Source organism: Populus nigra, chromosome 18 (assembly GCF_951802175.1).
Source record: "Populus nigra chromosome 18, ddPopNigr1.1, whole genome shotgun sequence".
Classification (NCBI taxonomy): Eukaryota; Viridiplantae; Streptophyta; class Magnoliopsida; order Malpighiales; family Salicaceae; genus Populus; species Populus nigra.
In genome coordinates this window covers 4,429,492-4,453,777 of record NC_084869.1, presented here as the reverse complement: position 1 = coordinate 4,453,777, position 24,286 = coordinate 4,429,492, and the positions used below count along the sequence as shown (strand labels likewise).

The 24,286-nt window shown below is 30.3% G+C and overlaps 2 protein-coding genes across 6 annotated transcripts; one reads left to right on the top strand and one right to left on the bottom strand.

The window, feature by feature from the left end:
* Nucleotides 1-13,511: 13,511 nt before the first annotated feature.
* Nucleotides 13,512-19,835, bottom strand: LOC133678032 (L-Ala-D/L-amino acid epimerase). 5 transcript variants are annotated; one of them, XM_062100182.1, is made up of 8 exons: nt 19,200-19,835; nt 18,424-18,534; nt 17,853-18,069; nt 17,333-17,666; nt 17,113-17,174; nt 16,929-17,001; nt 16,203-16,251; nt 15,872-16,107 (listed from the first exon to the last, which is right to left on the bottom strand). In XM_062100182.1, coding segments are annotated over exons 1-7 (1,266 nt in total). In that variant the 5' UTR covers nt 19,668-19,835; the 3' UTR covers nt 15,872-16,107; nt 16,203-16,250. The 5 variants fall into 5 exon arrangements, 4 of the variants coding, with proteins under 4 accessions (XP_061956169.1, XP_061956166.1, XP_061956167.1 ...); XM_062100185.1 differs by lacking the exons at nt 15,872-16,107; nt 16,203-16,251 and adding an exon at nt 13,512-14,043; XR_009835885.1 differs by having other exon boundaries at nt 16,203-17,001.
* Nucleotides 19,836-22,429: 2,594 nt separating this feature from the next.
* On the top strand, nt 22,430-23,987 carry LOC133678950 (reticulon-like protein B9). The gene is made up of 5 exons (XM_062101479.1): nt 22,430-22,637; nt 22,939-23,119; nt 23,231-23,372; nt 23,486-23,555; nt 23,670-23,987. The coding sequence occupies exons 1-5, from the start codon at nt 22,538-22,540 to the stop codon at nt 23,840-23,842; spliced, it is 666 nt and encodes a 221-aa protein (XP_061957463.1). The 5' UTR covers nt 22,430-22,537; the 3' UTR covers nt 23,843-23,987.
* Nucleotides 23,988-24,286: the final 299 nt, after the last annotated feature.

Below are 24,286 nucleotides of genomic sequence, written 5' to 3'. Positions count from 1 at the left end.
TCACCTAATGTGAAGACATGGCTACTATAGGATTCTGAATCCTTATTGTTGAATATATAATTAGCATCACTACACCCTTCTAATACTGCTAGGTAACCAATATAGTGTAGCTTATAGTCAAAAGTTTACCTCAAATACATGAATACCCTTTTTATTGTCATTCATTGATATATACTTTGAATACTTGTAAATCTACTTAGTTTACTAAGTAAGCAACATCAGGCCTTGTGTAGTTCATTACATACATTAGGCTTCCAATAATTCTATATTATTCCAGATGGTTTATTTTCTTATCTCTATTCTTGGACAAATATGCACTGATATCAATTGATATTTTGATAGTGCTATTGTTATCTTTAGAAAATTTCTCGAGAAGTTTCAAAACATAATGAGATTAAGACAATACTAATCCATTAGATATCATAAAAAAAATTATTTCTATTATGACATCTACAACACCTAAATTTTTCATGTCAAACTTGTTAATTAACATTTTCTTAATAGTCTTGATCATGTGATCATTGTTGTCTAAATTAGCATATCATCCATATAGAGACATACAATAACATAGTCTTTATATATGTTTTCACATAAACACATTTATCAACTTTATTGATTTTGAATTCATTTGACAATATAACCTTGTCAAACTTTTCATGTTATTGTTTAGATACTTTTTTTTAAATCATATAATAATTTGACAAGCTTACAGACTTTGTTTTCTTGTCCATCAATAACAAACTCTTCGGGTTGTTTCATGTAAACTTCATCTTCAAGGTCACTATTTAAGAAAGTTGTTTTTATATTCATTTGATGTATTTCATGTTTTTTAATAGCTAAAATGACTATTAATATTTGTATAGAAGTTATTCTTGAAATAAATGAATGTGTATCAAAATAGTTTATACCTTCTTGTTGTCTAAAACCTTTAACAATAAGTATAGCTTTATATTTATCAATAGTGCCATCAATTTTCATCTTTCTTTTAAAGATCCACTTAAGGCCTAATGATTTATTTCTAGGAGGAAGATCATCTAGTTCTCATGTATGATTATTTATAATGGATTCAATTTCACTATTGACTACCCTTTTCTAATAAAAAGCTTCTAGACAAGACGTTACCTTGGAGTAGGTTCGAGGTTCATTTTCTAATAAGCATATTAAGAATCAGGACCAAATGTTTGGTTGTTTTTTTCATTTGATACTCTTTTTAAGCTCAACTTAATCATCTTCTGATTGATGATAATTACTTGAGTTAGCTTCATTCATTCTCTTGAGTGAATAATTTTCTTATGTTTCTTTCCATGGAAACACATCCTCAAAAAACATAGCATTTCTTAATTTTATAATAGTATTAGGATGAATATTCATAATACTTAACTTGTGTACAAGAAATCAATATGCATTATTATTGCATGCATATCTGATAAATATATAATCCATAATCTTATGTCCTATCTTGACCTTTTTAGAATCAAGTATTACTACTTTACAAGATACTTCCATACTTTGAGGTATTTGTAGGAAGGTCTTTTACCTTTTCACAATTCATGTGGTGTCTTATCTAAATTTTTATGGGGTACTTTTTAAAATATATATTTGGTAGTTATAATTGCCTCCCCTCACAAACTCTAAGGTGATCCCGAATTTATCAACATGTCATTCATCATTTCTTTTATTATTTGGTTCTTATGTTCCATAATGTTATTTTATTATGGTGAATAAGAAGTAGTAGTTTGGTGGATAACACCATTTTGGGAACAAAATTCACCAATGAGTGCTTTGTATTCTTCACCTATATACTTCTTATTATCTCTATCTCTTTTTTTCTAAGTTGATATTCAACTTTGTTCTTGTAATGTTTAAACATTTCAAGAGCTTTATCTTTGCTACTAAGAAAATCGGTATAACAATACATTGTGCAATCATCTATAAAAGTAATATAATACTTTTTTTCCACCTTTTGTTTACATAAACTTTAAATCACTAATATCTAAGTGGATTAAGTCTAAAGGTTCACTACTTCTTTTAATTGTTTGAAAAGAAGGTTTAGTGAATTTTGATTCTATATAAATTTCACACTTAGGATTTTTCTCAAAAATCATACTCGGTAATAATTTATGGTTTTATTAACCTTAGCATAGAATTATAATTCACATGACTTAACCTGTCATGACACACATCACAAGACTCAAGCAAATAAAAAGAAAAGGTATTCTTATTTTTGTTTTTATCATTGGTTATAATAGTCATTATATTCATTTTAAAGAGGTCATTAAACAGATACATCTTTCCTAAAAACATTATAACATACTCTAAAAGGCGTAAGGAAAGCACTGTAGCTTCCCCACGCCTTTTATTTTCATTCACTCATATATTATAATAATAATAATAATAATATATTATTATTATTATTATTATTATTATTATTATTATTATTATTATTATTATTATTATTATTATATTATAATTATAAACTGCTCATTTTTTGTTTTTATTTTTTTCGTTCTTTTTTCTTTTTTATGCCTTTATGGCTTCTTCTTTTTTTTGCTTTTTTCTTTGTGTTTTTTTCTTTTAATAAATTGTTTTTGTTTAATTTAGTTTGTTAATGTTAAATTTTATTTTATTTAGTTATCAGACTTTTATGACACGGATCCTGAGTTTGACGGGTTAACCTAGTTTAACGAGTTAACTCGAAATTTTTTTTTCTCTTTTTAATTAATTTTTTTATTTAGTTTAGTTTGTTAATGTTAAATTTTTTTTATTTAATTATCAGACTTTCATGACACGTTTCTCGGACTTGACAGGTTAACCTAGTTAATTCTAGGTTAACCCGTAAATTTTTTTTTCTATTTAGTTATCAAACTTTTATGATGCAAATCTCAGGTTTGACGAGTTAACCAGGTTTGAAGGGCTAACCCAGTTAATTCAGAATTTTTTTTCTTTTTCTTCATTAGTTTTTTCTTCCTGTTGGTTTTTTTTTCTTTGTTTTTTCTTTTTAATTAATCTATTTAATTATCACACTTTTATGACACGATCTTGCAGTCAGATCCACATCCAAGGCTCTTAGGTTCACTGTTGCAACTAGACTCAATTAAACTTGAGTCATGTAAGTTTAATATTATTATTAATATTATAAATATTACTCATGAGTCAAGCGTTGCAGCTAGACCAAAGACTCTTGGGTATATCTTTGCTGAAAGACCTAAAACTCTTAGATCTTAGTATTTTTTGATGTTTTTTATGCAAGGAAAAAAAATAACCCGTGGTGTATGCCTTTGTTTTTTTTCTTTTTCTTTTTAAGCCTTTTACTGTGGACTGCACAGTGTAGTCTACAGTGAAAAAGCTGATGCCTTTAGTTTTTTTTTGTCTTTTTGTCTTTTTTAATTATTTTTTTAATTTATTTTTTTAATATTAAATTTTTTCTGTTTAATTATCAGACTTTCATGACATGAATCCCAGGTTTAACGGGTTAACCCAGTTGATTCAGATTTTTTTTCTTTTTCTTCATTAGTTTTTTTCTTCTTGTAGGTTTTTTTCTCTTTGCTTTGTCCTTTTTAATTAATCTTTTTTTACTTATATATAATAATAATAATAATAATTGTTATTATTATTATTATTATTATTATTATTATTATTATTATTATTATAACATATACTAAAAGTGTTCAGTGTTTCACTGTGCACTACATAGTGAAACACTGAGCTGTCTTTTTTTTGTTTTTAATTTTTTAATTTTTTTCTTGTTTTTATTTAAATCTTTTTCTATTTAGCTATCACACTTTCATGACACGAATCTCAGGTGTGATGGGTTAACCTGATTTGGTGAGTTAACCTAGTTGATTCAGATTGTTTTTCTTTTTCCTCATTATTTTTGTTCTTCTAATTTCATCTTTTTATATTGTATGCAGTCCACGGTGAAAAGGATGAGGCCTTTCTTTTTATTTATTTTTGCTTTTCCTTTCTTTTTATGCCTTTCACGGTGGACTGCACAGTGCAGTCCACGGTGAAAAGGCTGATGCCTTTTTTTTAATTAATTTTTTTATTTAGTTTGTTGATATTAAATTTTTTTCTATTTAGTTATCAGACTTTTATGACACAGATCTCAGGTTTGACGGGTTAACCCAGTTAATTCATATTTTTTTTTCACTAGTTTTTTCTTCCTATTGGTTTTTTTGTTCTTTGTTTTTTTTTCTTTTTAATTAATCTATTTAATTATCACACTTTTATGACACGACCTTGCAGCTAAACCCACATCCAAGACTATTGGGTTTGGTATTACAGCTAGACCCATTTAAACTTGGGTCATGCAAGTTTAATATTATTATTAATATTATAAATATCACTCTTAGGGCAGGCGTTGCAGCCAAACTCGAGACTCTTAGGTATAACTTTGTAAAAAAACCTAACACATTTAGATCTTAGCGTTTTTTAATATTTTTTATGCAAAAAAATTAACCCGTTGCATTGTGCGGGTCATATAACTAGTGACTGACTATAAATTAAAAGGTGGCAGGCATGACTTAACCTTGTATTACTCTTAAAGAATATAAATTTATTACTCTAAAAAACCATCTTAAAAATATATTTGCTAAGTAATGAGCTAGAAACTAAGTCTCCCTAATATCAGCAACTTATAATACATTATTAAGGGTGAGAAGCTTTCCAAAGGTCATCTTCAGTATGACCTTTCCAATATCCAGTACCTTGAAGGTTGATGAGTTCCTCATGTATAGGTTTTCTTCATCCATTTTTTTAAGTGGAAAACATTCTCTTCTTAAAGCATACATGTCTTATAGAACTAGTGTTAACCCACAACTGCTTAGAATTATTGATAAGGTTGACTTCAGAAACAACACAAGCAAATTTATTTTTGAAACTTTATTAGTGAGGTGATCAACCTTAGTGGTATTGGCTTGAGCAATCTTTTTACATGGTTTCCTTGCTTACCTTTATTCTTGCAATCTTTGGCCAAATGTCCTATCTTGTTACTGATAAAGCACTTACCATTGAACTTCTTAGCAATTCTTTTACCTGTCATAACAAACTTCTTTTGATTTTTATTATGCGACCTTATCACTTGTTTCATAACATTTTCTTTTAGGGAACTAGAAGAGTTATTTCTCCTTTCGAATAACTAATTTTCCTCTTCTATCCTCAATCTCAAAACGAGGTCTTTAATTCTTTCTTTCTTTTTCCTCTTATGTTTAAGATAGTTCTTGAAGTCTTTTCAAGATAATGAATATTTTTCAATTATTGCAACTACTTGGAAGGACTCACTTAAAGACATACCTTCAACATGTATATCATGTAAGATGAGTTAATTTGGTTTATTAAGGTCCTTAAATCAACCATATTGAAATCTAGAAATTTATTGACTATGAAATTTTTTATACCAGCATCTTTAGCTTTGTATTTTTTATCTAAAGCTTTCCATGGTACTTTTGCATTCTTGAATGAACCATATACATCATGTAATGTACTTTCCAACCCATTTAAAATGTAATTCTCACACATGAAATTGGTATGATTCCATGCATCCATAGTCACCATAGTAGTAGAGTCAGATTCATTTTCTGATGATTTTAGTGTTTCCTCAATCAAGAACTTTGTCAAGTTCAAAGTGGTTAGATAGAATATAATCTTTTGTTTCCACCTTTTAAAGTTAAAATCAATTTAACTTTTCAGGTTTCTCACCATGCGCAATAGAAGATGATGGTGGGATCCTCACTACCAAAATAGTATTTGTCAAAACAACATTGGCAGGCACAACCAAATTTTAAGTTGAAGAAGTAGAAGACATGATATATATGTCTAAGAAGAGTGAGTTCTAAGCGGGGCTATTTGTGACCCTTTCAATCTTTCATGGGAACTTATTTAGCTAAAGTATTATTCACACAATACTATTTTTGTATAAGGTACATTTTGTAAGTGAAATGATTATTGATTTTATCTTGTATAATTTATTTTTATTTAAAAAGTTGCTTTATTGCAAGTTTTTATTTTATTACTTGTTTATTGTGGAGCTGAAATTTATTTATAAATATTATTGGCTATTGTTTTTTTTCTTATGTATATATATATACACACACACACACACACTCCTTCTCCTACTACCACTCCTACTACTACTACTACTATTAGTATTAATGGTAATAATGAAACTAATTGTAGTAATAATAATAGTTTTTATGATAATAATAATAATAGCAATAATTGTGATAATAATATTACTAATAGTAATAATTGTGATAGTAATAGTAATAATACTACTAATAGAAATGGTAATAGTAATAGTAATAGTTGTAATAATAATAGTAACAGATAATAATATTAGTATGATAATAATAATAGTAGTAGTAGTAATAGTACTAGTAATAGTAGTAATAGTAGTTTATTAAGATGGTAATATTAGCGATGATAGTAGTATTAATGATGGTGATGATAATAATAGTAATAGTAATAGTAATGATATTAATAGTAATAATAATTATAGTAATAGTAATGATAATATTTTTTATGATGGTGATAGTGGTTATGATATCAATAATTATGATGATGATAGTAACAATAGTAATAATAATTTTAATAATAATCAAAATAATAATAATGGTAATAGTAACAGCAGCAGCAACAACAATAACAACAACAATAACAATAATATTAATGTTATTAATAGTGATAGTAATAATAATGACAATTTATCATTGAACGTTATATTTGGTAGGGATTGAGTTTCACTATTTTTCATATATGGTATTTTCAATCTAATAATACGGATTACGAGTTTGAAACTTAATGTTGTCTGACATTCTTTTTTATTTTTTTCTTATTATTTTTCTTTTTAATTTCATCATTCAACATTAGTTTTTTAAATAAAAATCAGTTATTCATGTTTTTTTTAACCTATTAAATAAACCAATTTATATTGAATTAAATTTTATATAATTTGATTAGAAACTCGAGTTAAGTAAAGATACACGTAAATGGATTTTAAGATTTATTTTTTTTCCCCGGTATAATAGCAATGCAAAAATTTTCTCATGCTCTTGGTGTTTATTTTTCTACATTTAAAAAAAATTAATTCACGTGAGACAATCATATAGTATCTTGTATTTAAAGAAGCTAGGGAGTGGGTGAGATAAACTTTCCTTTGTTTATTTGAGTTGCCCACTTTCTGCATGATGGAAATCTATATCCTTCTAATGATTTAAGCGTGATCATGGACCTATCTAATAAAATCATGAGGCAATTCCATACCCTTTTAATTCCAATTGCATGGTGCCCACTTCCACCGTACAGCTTTCGGTGGTGTTGACATTCATATATTTGGGTTCAAGTCATGGGCACTTAGGCAATCGTCAATGGTTTGTTGAACAATTTATTAAACTTATATTCTAGCATAATATAATAATATAACGATAAAAGTTCTTTTAAGAATCATCTAAGTGGTGGTCCAGTGATAAGAGTTTGAAATTAAGAGATTTGCTCCCTTTGTGGTCTCAGGTTCGAACCTTGTGGCTGCTCATATGATGACCACTGGAGGCTTACATGGTCGTTAACTTCAGGGCTCGTGGGATTAGTAAAGGTATGCGCAAGCTGGCCCGGACACCCACGTTAAACTAAAAAATAAAGTTCTTCTAAGTAGATTGCTAAAATATTTGGAGAGAAGGAACACTGCATTCTAATTAATTTCTGCCTTATTCCTCCTCACTTATTGCATCAATTTCATTCTTTTAAGTTATATTAGCATAAGATTTCTTTCTGTTTGCATTTGCTCACATATATAAAGTATAGAGAAATATTGATGAATTAAATATCGCACTATGAAGAAGAGAAACCCTTATAGAGTTTCAAGAATTGAGTGCGCATTTATTAAGGATTGCTGTGTAAATAGAAGTTGGTTAAAATTTATTTTTTTCATTTAAATTAATTTTTTTTAATTTTTTGAATCATTTTGGAGTGTTGATATTAAAAATAAACTTTAAAAAATAAAATAAAAATTATTTTAATATATTTTTTAAAAAAAAAACTTCAAAAAACAACTACTACCAAATCTTCCATAAAAGAGACCAGAAAACTAAAGTAACAAGAGTGATAATAAGACAAACACAAGAGAGTTTAAAATGTAAACTTTGAATCTGTCCAGAGGTTGTCTCATTGTAAGCAAAGGTAGCTATGGCGTCGATTGTTGATGAGTCATGACTCATTCTTGATGATTGAAACCAGAATCACCACAATGAACTTGCAGAATGAGACTGGTGTTATGATTCTGATTATTTCTTCACCTAAAAGTCAATAACACTTTTGGGTCTTTGATTTTAAAGCCATTGAATTCAAGACAATCAATCAAAGTTTGGATTTACCGAAATTTATGATTTGAGTTTCTTTCAATTTCAATCTTGAAGCGTAGATTTTAATTCATGCTACTGTGTTTTCGATTTGCTTCTGTGGGTGGGGACGTTCATGTGATAGTGGCCATGGAGGACAGCTATTAACCGTTCATTTTATTGTTGACGTTATTCATGAATTGGGATGGCAATTTTTTCAATATGTGATGTACATCGATGCCAACCAATGCGAATGAATAAATTTTTATTTAGTTATTTCATGTGATGAATAATAAATAGAGTATAGTTATTATTAATTCCAATCTAAAACCCAATCCAAACTTAGCCCTCTATATATATATATATAAAACTTAATGGATAGATATGAATATCTAATTTTTTTTACTCGATTAATAATAAATAAAATATGAATATAGTAGAAACTTGATTTGTGAATATTCATTGTCATTTTTAAATTTTTTTAAAAAAAACCATTTGAAATCACTACATTAAGAAAAAAAAAGTTTGAAAAAGCTAACAAATCTAGTAACAAAGAAATAAAAGATATCATGGTGATCACTAATAAGATGAGATACTTTTTTAACATCAACAAAATTGAAGAAATCTTTGACTGGCTAACGTTGGAGGGGGGAATCAAGTTATTTGGCAACCATATAATGTGAATAAGTATTACAGGTACCATGACTTATGGAGACATGATATTAACAGCAACATTATCATTAAAAACTAGATTTAGAAGACATTGAATGTTGGTCGCATTTGTTTTTTAGATTAAAAAAATAAAAGTTAATAATGATTTATTCTCAATAATAACAAAAGTTATGGCTACTTTTGAGCTAGAAATACTTGATGAAAAAGAAAAATTGCAAGAGGTAAAGCTTGATCAACCATTGGCTAACATGTACCAATAATAGAAACAATATATAGATCTTGGCAAGGCCAAAAATATGGTGATAGAAGTGTAAAGTGTACATCTAAAAACTTTGATTTGCTCCTTAAAGTTTCAGTTTATCTATTGTTTGGTCCATGTTATTTTAGCATTTCACATTTCAATTTTAAACTTTATTTATTTTATATTTAATCTCTCATGTTGAGAGAGGAGAGAGAAAGTGCTCGGAAAGAAACATTTCGACTATAAAAAAATAATCTTGTTGTCAATGAGTTTTTCTTTTCAAGAGAAATTCAATAGAGATGGTGTTGCCTCTGACCATACTAGAAAAGATAGATCATGGTCCTTAAAAACATATTTGAATTTGTTTAATTTTCCTTTTTAAAAGAGATTAAAGGTTGTTGTGGAGTTGGAAATGAGTATTTGTTAAGGTTTCTATAATGCTTTTTAAGTATTTTTAAGTGAAAATAAGTTGAAAAATAAATTTTATGTGTCCTAAAATCCAAACTTCAATTTTCTAGACATCAAAGATAATTAGAATACGATGCACAACAAGCCATCAATTGTTGCACACAACATGTTATCCATTAAAAGAAAAGAACTAGAGTAGAAGCGGATGACGCATCAAATTGGACAAGTGTGAGGGCCTGCATTCCCAACCTCTTTTTTTAACTTTTGATTAATATTTTTATTTAAATTTTAATTAATATCCTTTCTTTTATTTTTCAAATTGTTTAGTTCACCTTTTTTTTAATAGTAATTAATTTTTTTAATTATTTTTCAAGTTTTATAATACTTCAAAGAGATTACTCTAATTTATCTTTAAATTTTTTTGCTTTTATATCTTAGATAAATAAATTATATATATATTATGTATTATAAAAATAAAAATCATTTATTCTTAACAACTAGAATTAACCTCTGATATAAAATAAATAAAAATATATTTAATAAAAAGAATAACTGAAATTAAATATTTACATGTGCATCTGTCTATTATTTGCTTTTACTAAAAAGATTAACTTTTCGCATTAGTATTTAATTAGAATAAGTAACACTTTTGATTTATCAGTTTATATATTTTTTGTAACTTATTTTATTAAACATAAATATTTTTTTGTTTCTGAATTAAAAATAAAATAACAGAAATGCATATATAAAGTTGACGCCTTCTTCTTTTTTTTCATTCGAAATTAACTTCAAATCTTATTTGCGGCGTAGGATGCATTACAGGATTAGCATATACTATAAAATGTCAAGCTGAGAGTTTTGGATAGCTTATTTGAGTAATATATCCTGACATATATTTCTCCCTATGCTGCCGCAGGTTCTCGTCATTAGTGATTCGACTAACTTGGATTTTATATACAAGCAATCATTATTTATATCTCTAATAATGATATAAGCTTATTATAGCATCAAGCTGTTTTTTTGGTAGCATAGCAGAAAGTTGCTTCGTGCCCATGCCTGTTGTTCACACTAACTTGATTTTTATTCGGAACAACATTCAAAATGTGAGATTTCATTGCAGTTTGCCACCTACCTCCAAATGGAAATTTCAATAATTTTAATTATATGAAACTCTAAACCTTGTGGTCAGTTAACTATACAATAATGTGTTTCCTCTTGTATTTTACCCTCAATTCACTGTTTTTTTTCTTTTAATTTGATCGTTAAATTTTAGTTTTAAATGTCGCATCTCAAGTTTGATTTTTTTTATAATATATGTTCAAAATCTTTTTTTAATTTTGTATTATATACATATCCAAAACAAACCAATAATATATAGTCATTGGAATGCCTCCAACGGCTAAAGCGATCGATTGGTTCAAATGATTATATCATTAAGTTGACCGGTTTCTGCAAAATTCTCAGATGTTTATCATGGATGAACAACAATCGACTAGTTTACTTGGTATGCTAAAGCGGTTGACCGGTCTAGCTTAAAAACTACTTTTGACAGTTTCAAATATGGTGAAACTTGAATCGATTAAATGTATATCAATCCTATTTATGCATGCCATGTGAATGTTGTATAGGGTTTTTAGATAGACTTATAGTACTTGTATTATCACACATAATAGGGACATGATCAAAAATAAGTCTGAAGTCTTATAAGGTTTGTTTCATCCATAAAATCTGAGTACAACAACTACCCACCGCAATATATTCTTTTTTAGTTGTTGATAGGACTACTGAGTTTTGTTTCCTGCTAACCCAAGATACTAGTGATAATTCTAGAAAGTGATATGTTCCACTAATACTTTTTCTATCAATTTTACATCCCGTAAAATTCGTATCTGAATAGCTAATTAAATTCAACTCACGTCCTTTCAGATACCACAACCCTAAATCGATTGTACCATGCAAATATCAAAAAGTTCGTTTTATGACACTAACATGGGATTCTTTTGGACATGCTTGAAAATATACACATAGACAAATACTAAACATAATATTGGGTCTATTAGCCGTTAAATATAATAGTGAACCAATCATACCTCGATATTTGGTGATATTTATATTCTTATCGTTTTCATCCATATCAAGCTTTGTTGATGTTCCTATGGGTGTGTCAGCTTCCTTGACATGTTACATCTCAAATCTTTTTAGTAGATCCTTGATGTAATTGCCTTGGTTGATAAAGATATTATCCTTTGTTTGTTTGATTTGCAATCCAAGAAAGAAATTTAATTCTTCCATCATACTCATTTTGAATTCATTTTGCATGCAGTTTGCAAATTTCTTAGAAAAAAAATGTATTAGTAGCACCAAATATAATGTCATCAACATATATTTGTACAATCAATGTATCTTTCATGATAAAACCATTTAAAAATGTGCTTTTTACATCCATTTGAAAAGGTGTAAAATTAATATGACATGCAAAAGCTAAAAGTATTCTTATGGATTCTAGTATATCCACATGTGCAAAGATCTTTTCATAATCAATACCTTCTTCTTGATTACAATATAACTTTTTACGATTAGTCTAACTTTTTTTCTCACTATAATCCATATTCATTAACTTTATTTCTCAAAACCGATTTTGTTCCTATGACGGATTGATTTTTAGGTCTATGAACTAGTTCTCAAACATCATTTCTTTCAAATTGGTTTAGCTAATCTTGCAAGGCTAAATTCTAATTTGCATCTTTTTAAGCTTCTACAAAGGATGTGGTTTCTATATGCGAAATAAATGCACAATGCTCATTGATGTTCCCAAGAGATACTCTAGTTTTAGTTTCTTCAAAAGAATTATTAATAATTAATTCGGGAGGATGAGAGCTTGCATTTCTTAACTCTTTTATCATAAAAGAGTTATTTTTTTATTTTTGTTAAAATGATTTTTCGTTTCAATTTCACTTTTCAATTAAAAATAAAATTTATTTGGTATTTCAGTTTTGATTATCATTCTTATAATTGCTATTTTTTTAATCCTTTTGTATAATTAAAATTCTTTTTTAATTTTATCCTTCAACATTTGATTAATTAAAAATTAGATTTCATGATTTTTCAAATCGAGTACTTCTAGTCTAATGACCTAAGTCATGAGTTTGAATAGGTAATATAAGTTGACATTTTTTTTATGAGCTTTTTGTTTTTATCATTTTCTTTTTTATCATGTTATCCCAATCCCATAAACTAGACTGTTAGTTTGACGGGATAACTCTAGTTAGCTTGACCCTGATTAATAAGGTTACAAGTTTATTGTACTAACTCAAATCAACTCAAATTGATTTTTTTAGATACTTTTTTCACTCAATTTTATCTTTCTATATTTAATAGATTGATAATTACGCTACATCATTTATCTCTTTTAAAAAATATATATATATTTTCACCTGTTATCACAATTTCTATTTTTTTATTTAATTTGATCCATTTGCTATTATTTTTTATTATTATTGTTTAATTAAAATAAAATTAAAACCCAGTCATAACTCAAATCATTTTTTTTAAAAAAAAAAAACCCGCTGCGTTACACAGTCCATAGCTAGTAGCTAGTCTAAACTAAATTCCAAGATGTAAACTGTTATCGAAGGAAATTGTCAACAAGAAGAATCACGAGGTTTCGTAAAAGGAGTGCAAATTAGTAAGCTTTAAAGCATGCGCTCTTGGGCCTTGGTAGGCGCCTGCTTTTGCCACTGAGCTCTCTTTTTATTTGAGACGCACCTGATTCATCTCAGATTTCTTGAAACGAATAAAGGGTTTTCTATGTTTCAAGTAGAAGACAAAGCAAATCTTTCGAAATTGCTAAAGAAAAATGATTCACCAAACCCCTTCCGAATATATTGCAATCAACCTTATATGTGATTGCGACCACTTACAAACCCTAAAATGTTGGAGGGCTCGTACCTGGTTAAGTTCTGCATATCTCAATCGAACCCATCTGTAGAAAAGGATGTTAGCTAGCAGTGCCAATCAACTATCTTTTCACCTAAGAAGATCACACCAACCATAAGGGGAGAGGTGTATTCAGGAACTCATCCTTCTGAACATGTGTAATACCAATAACTGCTTCATAATTCATTAGGTGTATCACAGACACTTGAACCTTTTATTCACAAATCACCTAACATTTAGGTTAAACATTGCCATGGCCAAGGCAGTCTTCTTCTTTTATGTCTTGGTAAGCATGCTTAATCCTTTTTCGGAGAAAAAAATAAAAGAGTGAGAGACAATAGCTTCAACCTCAACACACTGAGTCAAGCCCACTTGTAGAAAAAAATGTTCCAGAGCAAATCCAAGCTTAAACTTCTCACCCCACAAGATCATGCTCGGAAGATGTTATACAGCCATCTGAACAAAAACAATATTAAGCGTATTTGATCAATCATTAATCAAGTCTCAGTGGCAAATGAACACCCCCTCCTCCCATAGTTAAACATTAGGTTAATGCATAGGGGTTAAAGTAAACATGATGTATCCTGCCAAGTTAGTAAATTTGCCTTCTCCATAGCATGATCATATAAAGAGTGGTTTAAAGAAGACAAAAGGCTTTATCAACGTACCATCATATCTAAGCATGCCGAAAAATTTTAATTATCCCTTTCAATTCTATAGTGGAGTATTATGATACTATTACCATGTTTAAGAGTAAAAGAGTGACAGCTGAGTGCTAATGAATCCTCGCCAGTCCTACTTGGATTATGAGGTCCACTCAGAGTCAAGGATCAGAGTGCCTGAAATCATTATGTGGGTGCTTAAAAATCATAACGCATTCAACTTTAAATCTTCATGCTTGCTTGTTCACTGTTCACTAAAGCTCTTTATATCATTTCTAACTTCAGTCAAAAATTTCTACTGAATAAGGATAAGGATTTCACAATGATTTGCTTACTTTAACAAATACCACAGATTTTACAGTTGTCAACTGCAAAAATCATGGAATTTCCTATTCTCTAGGGCCTTGACCGAGTCTCTGTTAAGGGTTGCTGTGTGGTCACCAGTTTTTCAGTCACTAATCACTAAATCTTAGTTTTAAGTGTTTGGCAACTAACCAATTTTTCTGAAAGAACATTTTTTCTCACAAACACATGAGAATTCTTAGAGAACATTTTTTTCTCACAAACACTTTGTGGGCCCAGGTGAGTGAGTAAAACCCCGGCTGTCCCAGGCTCTTACAAGAGGTGCACGCCCTGACTCGAACTCGAGACCTGCTGTGCAGATCTCAAGCCCTTTGCCACCACGCTACACTCCTTAGGGACAGCCGGGGAGTGTACAACAACACCACAACGAAACAAGTAGAGACAAAGACCAAATTGAGCGTGATATGCCTGCATTGAATATAAGAGCAAATACACATGAAAATGGACAAAAAAAAGACATCCATAAAAGAGTCAACTCTTGTAATTATTCGGACGAGGTATGTAATAGAAATTAGTTGAAATGGACCACTCATGTTTAGTTTGCTCAACTAATCACCCACCATGCTTTCCTATTACTTGATGGGATTTCTTACGTATGTTTGGTTTGCTCTAGGATAAAAAATGCATTAGAATGTGAAGTGAAATTTTACCGGCTATCCACGAAACTTTTTGCACAGCTCATCTACAGACTGACAAATATTATGTTTTAGCAAGCATATGACCTTGTAATGAAAGGGTAGAAAGCAGAAATTCTTGTTCTAGAAGAGTGGCTCATCAAGAGACGGAAAAAATTTTGTACCAGAAGAGCTAGGAAAGAGAATTAGTGAATTTAGTTATATGTGGGATTTGGAATGCTGAGAGAGAACCTCTTTTGTATGCGTACCTCCACCCTTCTTTCATTTAGTGAAATTATTAGCTCCATCACCATCCTTGAAGGTAGATTTTAAGTTTTAAGGAATTATACTACGTATGCAGTTCCCTTCTATTTTCTCCAATTCTCTTTGGTTAGCACTCAAAGAATCTAATGTCTATTCTCGATCTGTTCACATAGAAAGAAATAGAAATTCCATTTCATCCCTCATGTTATATGGTTTGATATGCCTATAACAAGGACGGCAACTTGCAAGAAATGGATATTTCTTTTCCAGAAGAATAAATCACTCCATTTAATGGTATTATTATGATGAGCTTAAGGCTCTATTACAAGTAGACCAACATTAGGAAATTTTCTATTTTTACGTCATGATTTGTTCCATGTATTTGATAAGTAGTTGTGTGCCTGATTTAGATTAAGTTCTAAATAACAACAATATGAATCTTGGTTTGAAGTAGAATGATAATTACACGTTTTAATCCCAACCCCTGAAAGGACGAAAGACAGCCAAGGAAATTAGTCATAAATCGCAATCTGAAGGTGTAGAACAGGCTTTTTCATTTTCTTTCTGAAATGTAATCTTCTCTGTGCATTTGTCCGTTAAGCAACAAAGTAACATATCTGCAAAGAAAGTCGTGGAAATAACTCATTCTATTCAAGGGCAGATGTGAGAAGTATTCAAATAACTTTTTGTGCTATCAAGAGAAACTGAATACCAAACTGCTCAGACCAATTAAGTTCTCTTTCCCAGTGTTTGGTCCAGTTCTGTAAATGAACAATACAGAAATTTTTGAAATGAATCATATAACTCAAAGTTGAAATGAATTAACAGAATGCTTGCCCTTACATACAATAACTACCGTTATGATCCCTGAAAGCTTATGATCCTTCCCGAAGCATATACACACACAAGCATTTTCTTGCTGAGGCAATAATGCCTCTCTGAGAAAAGGCTTCATGCAACTCAAGAGCAGGCAATTCTATATGCCAAAGAAATCAACAAAAAAAAAATGTAATTTTGGTATTGCAACCTTTAGAGAATCTAGTTTGCAATACCAAGCTGTTTGTTGTTTTATTGAAGATTTCTTTAATTTTAAGAGAAACCAATTAGCTGATTTTCCAGTAATCATGCTCGTTGATAATGGGTGGTGTAGGAATCTGTATCATATACCTGCACTTGCTTCTACGAGAATTTCTTTGAAGGAACTAAAACTATCCATATTTTGATAGATTTTGCCAAATGCTCATATGTAACACAGCAATATTAGAGACAACTGTAAAATTGGAGACAAAGATAACTGACCATCATCCTCTTAACATTATCTGGATGATAATGTGATTCACTGATATTCCAAAGTATAAAACATTCTAAATATTAGCGATAAAGTATGTCATTTTTGTTCAGGTGAATTGGAGGGTCAAGATGGTAATATAAAACTTACCACAAAACATTGTCCCAGTCAAGGAAACCAGCATGCCCTTGAGCATCTGTGAATTTGTAAACAGCACCCGATACTAGCAAAAGAAAAAAAAAGTAAGCACCATCAAAACCATTAATTTCAAGCAATTAAAAGCTGAACATAGAAACCAAAATGATTCACATTATGTAGTTGAACAGTAAGGTACCTTCATAACCCTCAAGGACAGGATCTTCTGACAGTAAAAGGGGTGTGTCCAAATCAATGAACCTTCATAAAAGGTTTTGGAATTCAATCAACCAAAAGGAAAGTATTTAAAATTGAGTCTCATGCAGCTAAAATAAGAAGCAGAAGAGATGGTCGCTTGGAAAAAATAAACTAATTATGTAAATTTTTTCAACAAAGGATCATTATCACATATTTCTCACTTGAAACAGCCAAAGCCAGCAGCAAGATGACCAGCAAAGCCCATGGCTAGTCTGGTCTCAACCATTCCACCAATCATCAGATCCAATCCTGATGTCCTTGCCTCCTCAATAATTTCAAGTCCCCCAACAACACCAACTTTAGCAAGCTTAATGTTAATGACATCTGCAAGATTTCCTTTTATTATTCTCTTTGCATCAACTAAACTACGACAACTCTCATCTGCTGCAACAGATACCCCATATTTGCCTTTCGCAATATGAGTAACATGACCAAGACCTTCCCAATCATCTCTATGAACTGGTTGTTCAAAAAGAATGGGAGTTACCCCCATTTCTGAAAGAAACAAGATAATATAAATTAGGTTCACCAATCAGAGAAGCCTAAATTCTTGAAATTGAAATTAGATGAATTGTAATTATATATGTGAGGTGGGAGTTCAGATATAATCCAATAATCTCCTCTTCGTATCTAGTTAGTTGATAAGCTAGCATACAGAAGTCAACATCACTAAGTAATTACTGTGCAATTCTTCAAGAACTTCAATAGCTTCCTCTGGTTTATAACCCTCATTAGCATCCAAGATAAATAAGCAATCAGGATGGACCGCACGTATAGCTTGAAGAACTTCTATGTCCTCCCTAAGGTTCTTTCCCACCTTCAACTTTAAAGTTTGGAATCCTTGTTTCCGATACTTTGAAGCCAATTCAGCAGCTTCTGCAGGAGATACAATTGGAATCTGCATATATGTAATATGTATAAGCCCACATTTCATAGCAAACGCATTAAGTATGCCAAAGCCACAAATTGCAGTATGAGTCTCTTTGACATGTGCTCCAAAATGGGCATGATGCAGCAAAGATCTGTATTGCACACACCGAAACAACAAAAACCACTTCCTTCACAACACATCAAGTAAACCAGAGAATCAGGAACAGGAGACTTAACACTCCCTTCCCCACTTTTCAGATGAGCCCAAAGTGGCTTTTGAAGTGAAATGTATTATAAAAGGAAGAAAGGACAATGGTGTAATCATTAATAGCCAAAAGAATAAGCATCTATTAAGGTATAATCACCGAGAAGTGAACTGAACTGTTATATCAGTTGTTATGCTATCAGAAGCTCCACCAAATAATATCCATAAAGGTACATTGATGCTTTTAGCCACTGCATCAATCAATGCCATCTCGACTCCTGCTCTAACCTTCAATTGCAGAAGAAAGTTCAATAATCAGTAGAAATCCCTTTTATCTTAAAAATGAAGATTCTAGCAGATAAAACAGAAATGACAGTTTCTACCAGACTGTTATCAAGTGTAATTTGCAGACAAGCTTCACATATCCGTTGGATGTTTAACAAAACTTAATACGAGTATTCAGGTATCATTACATGCATTACCAAAATTGTAATTCAACAACAAGAACTACAACCTATCAGAAGAAGCAGGGATTACCAGACTATAATTATGCTCCTCGTGTACTACAGTTCCAGCCTCTATTACTTTTCTCAAATGTTGGGAATTTTCACCACAAGGAGATGATTATTTAAGATATGGAATGTCCAAAAAAATACTCGGGAAGTTGCATCAATAACCTAGCATTATTTAGTCTCAATTTAACCACATATTTGAATTTTAACATCACCAAAGCATGGTTTTTGTTTTTTTCATAGATTAACAAAGACATCACATAAACCCAATATAAAAAAATCAGGAAACCATAGAGTCCACATCCTAATTAAAAGACTCAATAAAACAAGCAGTCACCAAATTAACAAAACCATAAATAACCGATGAAAAAAAAAACACAAAGTAGTTCAAATCCCAAATACCCAAAAGAAAAAACAAGTAAAACCCTGAATTCTACTCACAGAAGCAAATTCATGTCCGGGAAGAATCTCAGAAACTCTCTCCAAAACCAAGCCCAACTTCATCGATGAACTGTTCTTCAGCAACTCACAAGCCTCTCTAGCCTTAATCATAGCAGTGGACTGATCCTCTGCAGTAACAAATGGCAATATCGGTGCCTCGCCCCACCCCACACAACCATCACTCAATTCAATCCTAATTGCCACGTTCTCCACTTTATCAAGCCTTGATGAAGCTATTGTAAAAGGTGCAATCAATGGCACATTCAATGGCCTATTTTCTGCCCTCTTAACATCCACCGCAAAAGTCTCCATCAAATCGCTAAACTCAAAGGTTGAAAATTTTTTGGGGTTTGATCCAGCCATTGCTTTAGTTGCATAAAGCTTGCGAATGGGTTTAGGGGTTTTAGAGGGTTTTAGAGGTTTTGGAGGAGTTCTGAGAGAGAGACAGATAGACCCAATTGAAAGCATTTGCAGATTTTGGGAGGTTCTGATTAGAATTTGAAAGACGAATAGAAGGATCAACCATTGCTGTTCAAACTTCAAAGTGTTCGATGTTGAAGCGAAAGTTGGTGGTATTTTTTTTTTCAATTCAAGAAACCTTATTTTTAGCTGCTTGCTCTATCTTTGTTTCTTCTTTTTGTCGTTGGTTCATCTGTTTGTTTTAATTTTCTGTCCCGTTGCATAAAGTTTTCTTAAGTGTTTATTGTTTAGAAATCATTTCAATTTAGTCCTTCAAGTTTTCGATTCCTTGATGTTACCTCTCGATTTAATAAATTAGCATCTTATTATACCCAATTAAAGATTAAATTGTTCTTAAAGAAATGAATTACATAAGAGAGGATTATCCCATGATACAGTTCGTTCAAGATTCCATGGACCGACCTTCTAAGCTCAAAGGAATTAAGAAAATCAAAGGCATGATGTATGAATTCAATTTTATTATTTGCGATTTTTTGTTCATATTGAGTTCCATCATACAGAATCTAGGCAGGCAGATGCTCTTTGATAAGCTTTGGTTGGGCTATAAAATGTTTGGGCATTTTTTTAGCCGGCGCTTTATTTTTATTGGTTAAAAAGAAAATGCTTCAGCCATGCTGGTATTTTTTTTAAAAAAAAAAATATGACTTGCATTCAACTGGGAAAAAAATTAAATATAATTTAATCACATAATTAAAAAAAATAACAGTTCATGAACTAATTTAAATAAAAAAGAATAGTAGAAACTTGAAAAAAAAAGTCGACAAAAAAAAAATAAAAAAACAAAGCTAAGATTTCATCAATCAAATAAAAAAATGATAAAAAAAGATATTAGCTAACCTAATAGATCATTCCAAATATACAAACTAAGTCATAAGAATAGGATAATCCAATAAAAAAAATTTAAATAAACAACCAACAAACTAAGCAAGCCAATTATATACGACCTAGATCTAGTAAATAAGATAATTAAATAGAAAGTAAACTAAAAGAGATTATCAAGCTTAATTTTAAAACAATTCAATGTTAAATGATGAAATGTAAATAAAAAATATTAATTCTAAAAAAAACAATCCTAAAAAACTTTAAGTTAACCCAAACTAACTCACCAAACCTTTAATGTAAGTGATGAGACTAGGATAGATGAATAGAAAGAAAATTGAAGAAAATCACAAAACTCAATATCAAAAAACTCCAATATTGAAGGATGGAACTGAGAAGAAATTTAATTTTCAACCATATATAATGCTGAAGGATTAAATAAAAATATATCAATTTAAAAGATTTGTTAAAGAAAATGAAACAAATAATGACAAATAATAATAACCGAGATAAAACAAGTGATTTTTAAAATTAGAAAAAAAATTCTGTAGAAACAAACAAATAAAAATAACAGACAATCTTCAATTAAATAAATATTGAAGTCTAAAATTGAAAAAAAAAAATGAACTTAAAATAAGGAGAAAAAACGAGCAAATCTAAGTGAATCTCATAAACCCGAGTTAATCTCTAAAATTCACAACCCATGAAATTCTAGACTTGAACTAGATTAAGAAGCTCAATTCCCAACTAATTTAATGTTGAATTATGAAATCATAAAAAAATAAATTAAAAATTTCAAAGTGAAAAAAAAAATTGCAATCAAAAGAATAAAAGATCAAATTTGATAGTAAAAAAACTTGAGGACGAAATTGTAAAAAAAATCAATTTTAAAAATTATCTCAAATAAAATATATAGAAACAAAAAGAATAGAGACCAAACTTGAAATGTAAAAAAAATTGAAAGGGGATAAAATTGAAAAACCATTCCAAATTTATAAATATTCTAAATAAAACAAATAATAATTAAAAAAAAGAGAGACCAAATCTAAAAGAATAACAAATTTAAGGACTAATTTGATATAAAGGGATAAACATGAAAGTTAAGAAGGTCACCAGTGTCAAACCGAATTGTCATTGGCCACAAGTGTCACCTCATCACATAGAGGAGCCATGACAATTCAATTACTACAATGAAATGTGGTGTTTCTTCACAAGACAGCCTCACACGCATTGCTCAAAGATGATCTACATGTTGTTATGTGCAATGCATATCTTAATAATTTTTTTTAATAATATTTAGATTTATAAAATTATAATATTACCTCTATACCAACCTCATAATAACAAAAAGTATAAAAACCTCAATTCGTAAGCCCAAGAAAATTAATAGTTTAATAGCATTCAAGTCATTTAACTTATTAACTATTCTTAAAAAATTAAAAATATTAAGTCATTTAACTTATTAACTATTCTTAAAAAATTAAAAATATTAAAAAGTTCCTAGACTCAAGATTAATAATTTTTTGCTTTTAAAGGTAATTAAATGATTATACTATAAAAAACATAAAAAAAACCAAGATGCTTTTAATTAAATCTAAAATGACTAATGAATCATATAAAAAGACTCAATTATCTCTAATAAACTTAGATTTTTTAGAAAGATTAAATAATAATTTCACTATTTCAATTCGTAGTAAATTAAGATTTTTTTACCTTACTTTTCTCACATGTTTAGATTTTATTTTTAATGTAATTAAAAAAACCGAGATGACTCTTCGCAAGTCTTTTTTTTTTTTTTTAATAGGAGTAGCTGCCATGCAAAGAAACCTTCAAGGCCAAGCTCCAAGCCATACCTTACTTGTTTATGTCCACCTTACTTTACCGCTAAGCTTAGAACCACTTCTATCATGCGTACCTATAAATAAGCATATCTTCTGCAAATTTCATCAACACATTTTATTAATTATTTTACCTGTTCGACCACAGAAAAGAAGAGCAAACAAAGAAAGTTTCGTTTTCAGCTCTAAGAATCAATAAGCATGCCGAGTTATTCTTCGGATTCAGACAATGAAACAACGCCACGGACAAAGCTTTTCGGGCGGCAGAGACCAATACGATCTGTTCTAGGAGGAGGACAAGGTACAGCGTGTATATTTTTATGTGTCCACTCTAGCTTGTAGCAGGTCGACAAATTCATGTTAGATTACACAACCAAGTTGTATATATATATTCTCCGTTTTGCATATACTCTATTGTTTCATAGCAAAAAGTTTGCTAATTTTGCATTTTATTACTAATTTTAATTGCCAAGCAGCCTCTTAATTTCTTGGGAGCACCGTAGAATTTGGATTATTTTTTTTACAATGATGATTGAATTCCAGATGTAGTGAATCAAGATTAGGTACATGTTTCTTATAAACTTTGCTGCTGGAATTTGCAGTTGCTGGTGTGTTACTATGGGAAAACAAAAAAGTGTCAGCAGCACTTTCTTTCGGAATGACAATATTATGGTTTCTCTTTGAGGTTGCTGAGTACAATTTTGTGACTCTCTTCAGTCACATCTCCATCACAGCAATGCTCATTGTCTTCATATGGTGCACCAGCGCAGAATTTTTCAATTGGTAGCTGTTAATCTCCCATAATTATGATTTTGCTTATAGCAGAAAGATTGTTTTCTTGATCGATCACAGATTTGCGGATTCCTCTTGGATTGAAACATAACTATTTTTCAGGAATCCTCCCGCGATCCCAAGAAGTATTTTGGACAAATCTACATTCCATGAATTTGCTCTCACCTTCCATGAAAGATTCAATCAGGCCTTGTCAAGTTTCGTTGACATTGCATGTGGAAAACAACCAGCACTCTTCTTCGTGGTATATTTACCATTCGCTAATAATAACCATGACAACTCTAGTTTTGAAATAAATTCTTGATTGCCGAGCACACTAACACTAATCTCTCCTCTCTTTTCTGCATCTGCTGCCAGGCAATATTTTGTCTCTACATATTATCTGTGATTGGAAACTATTTCACGTTCTTGAATTTCCTTTATCTATGTGAGTAAGATTGCTGGCAGCTACCTACCTGCTTAATTAAACATACACCTGCCCATCCATGCATGATTTTGAGCTTATGGGACTAATGGATTAATTGATTTCTTGTGTATCAAGGTTTTGTTTGCTTGCAAACTCTGCCATTTCTCTATAACAAATACGAGGATGAGGTGGAGAGGTACGCTGGTAAACTGACCCGAGAAGTTAAGAAAATGTATAGAAGGTTTGATTCCAATGTTCTTAACAAGATACCAAGAGGAGTACCGGTGAAGGAGAAGAAAGGCAGATGAATTTTTATTTTAATGCCACTAAAGATGCAAATGTGTAAGAATCTAATGTAAATGAAAAGGTGCTTGGTTTATGCATGTAGAAGCTTGTCTTGCAAAGCTGATTCCATGTGTTAATATGAACAAGAATAAAATTTCATATTGATAAGTGTAGGATTTACACCGCTCATGAAAACATGAGGTAAGCCCTAAGCCCAAATTCTAATAAGGCATGGAATGAATCAAGGGTTCAAAGCCCACCTTTTTGGATCCAGGTCCATGCGACTCAACACTCCACTAGATCTATGATAGGTGACACAATCTCCAAAAATCTAACCTTACCTCATTTGCTCATAATCAAATTAAAAGGATAACTAAAATAGGTCAGTTTTTCACTTTACATAACACTAACACTATATTGTGGATTATAATAGCATAATAATTATTTTGTTATTTTAGGGGGGGGGA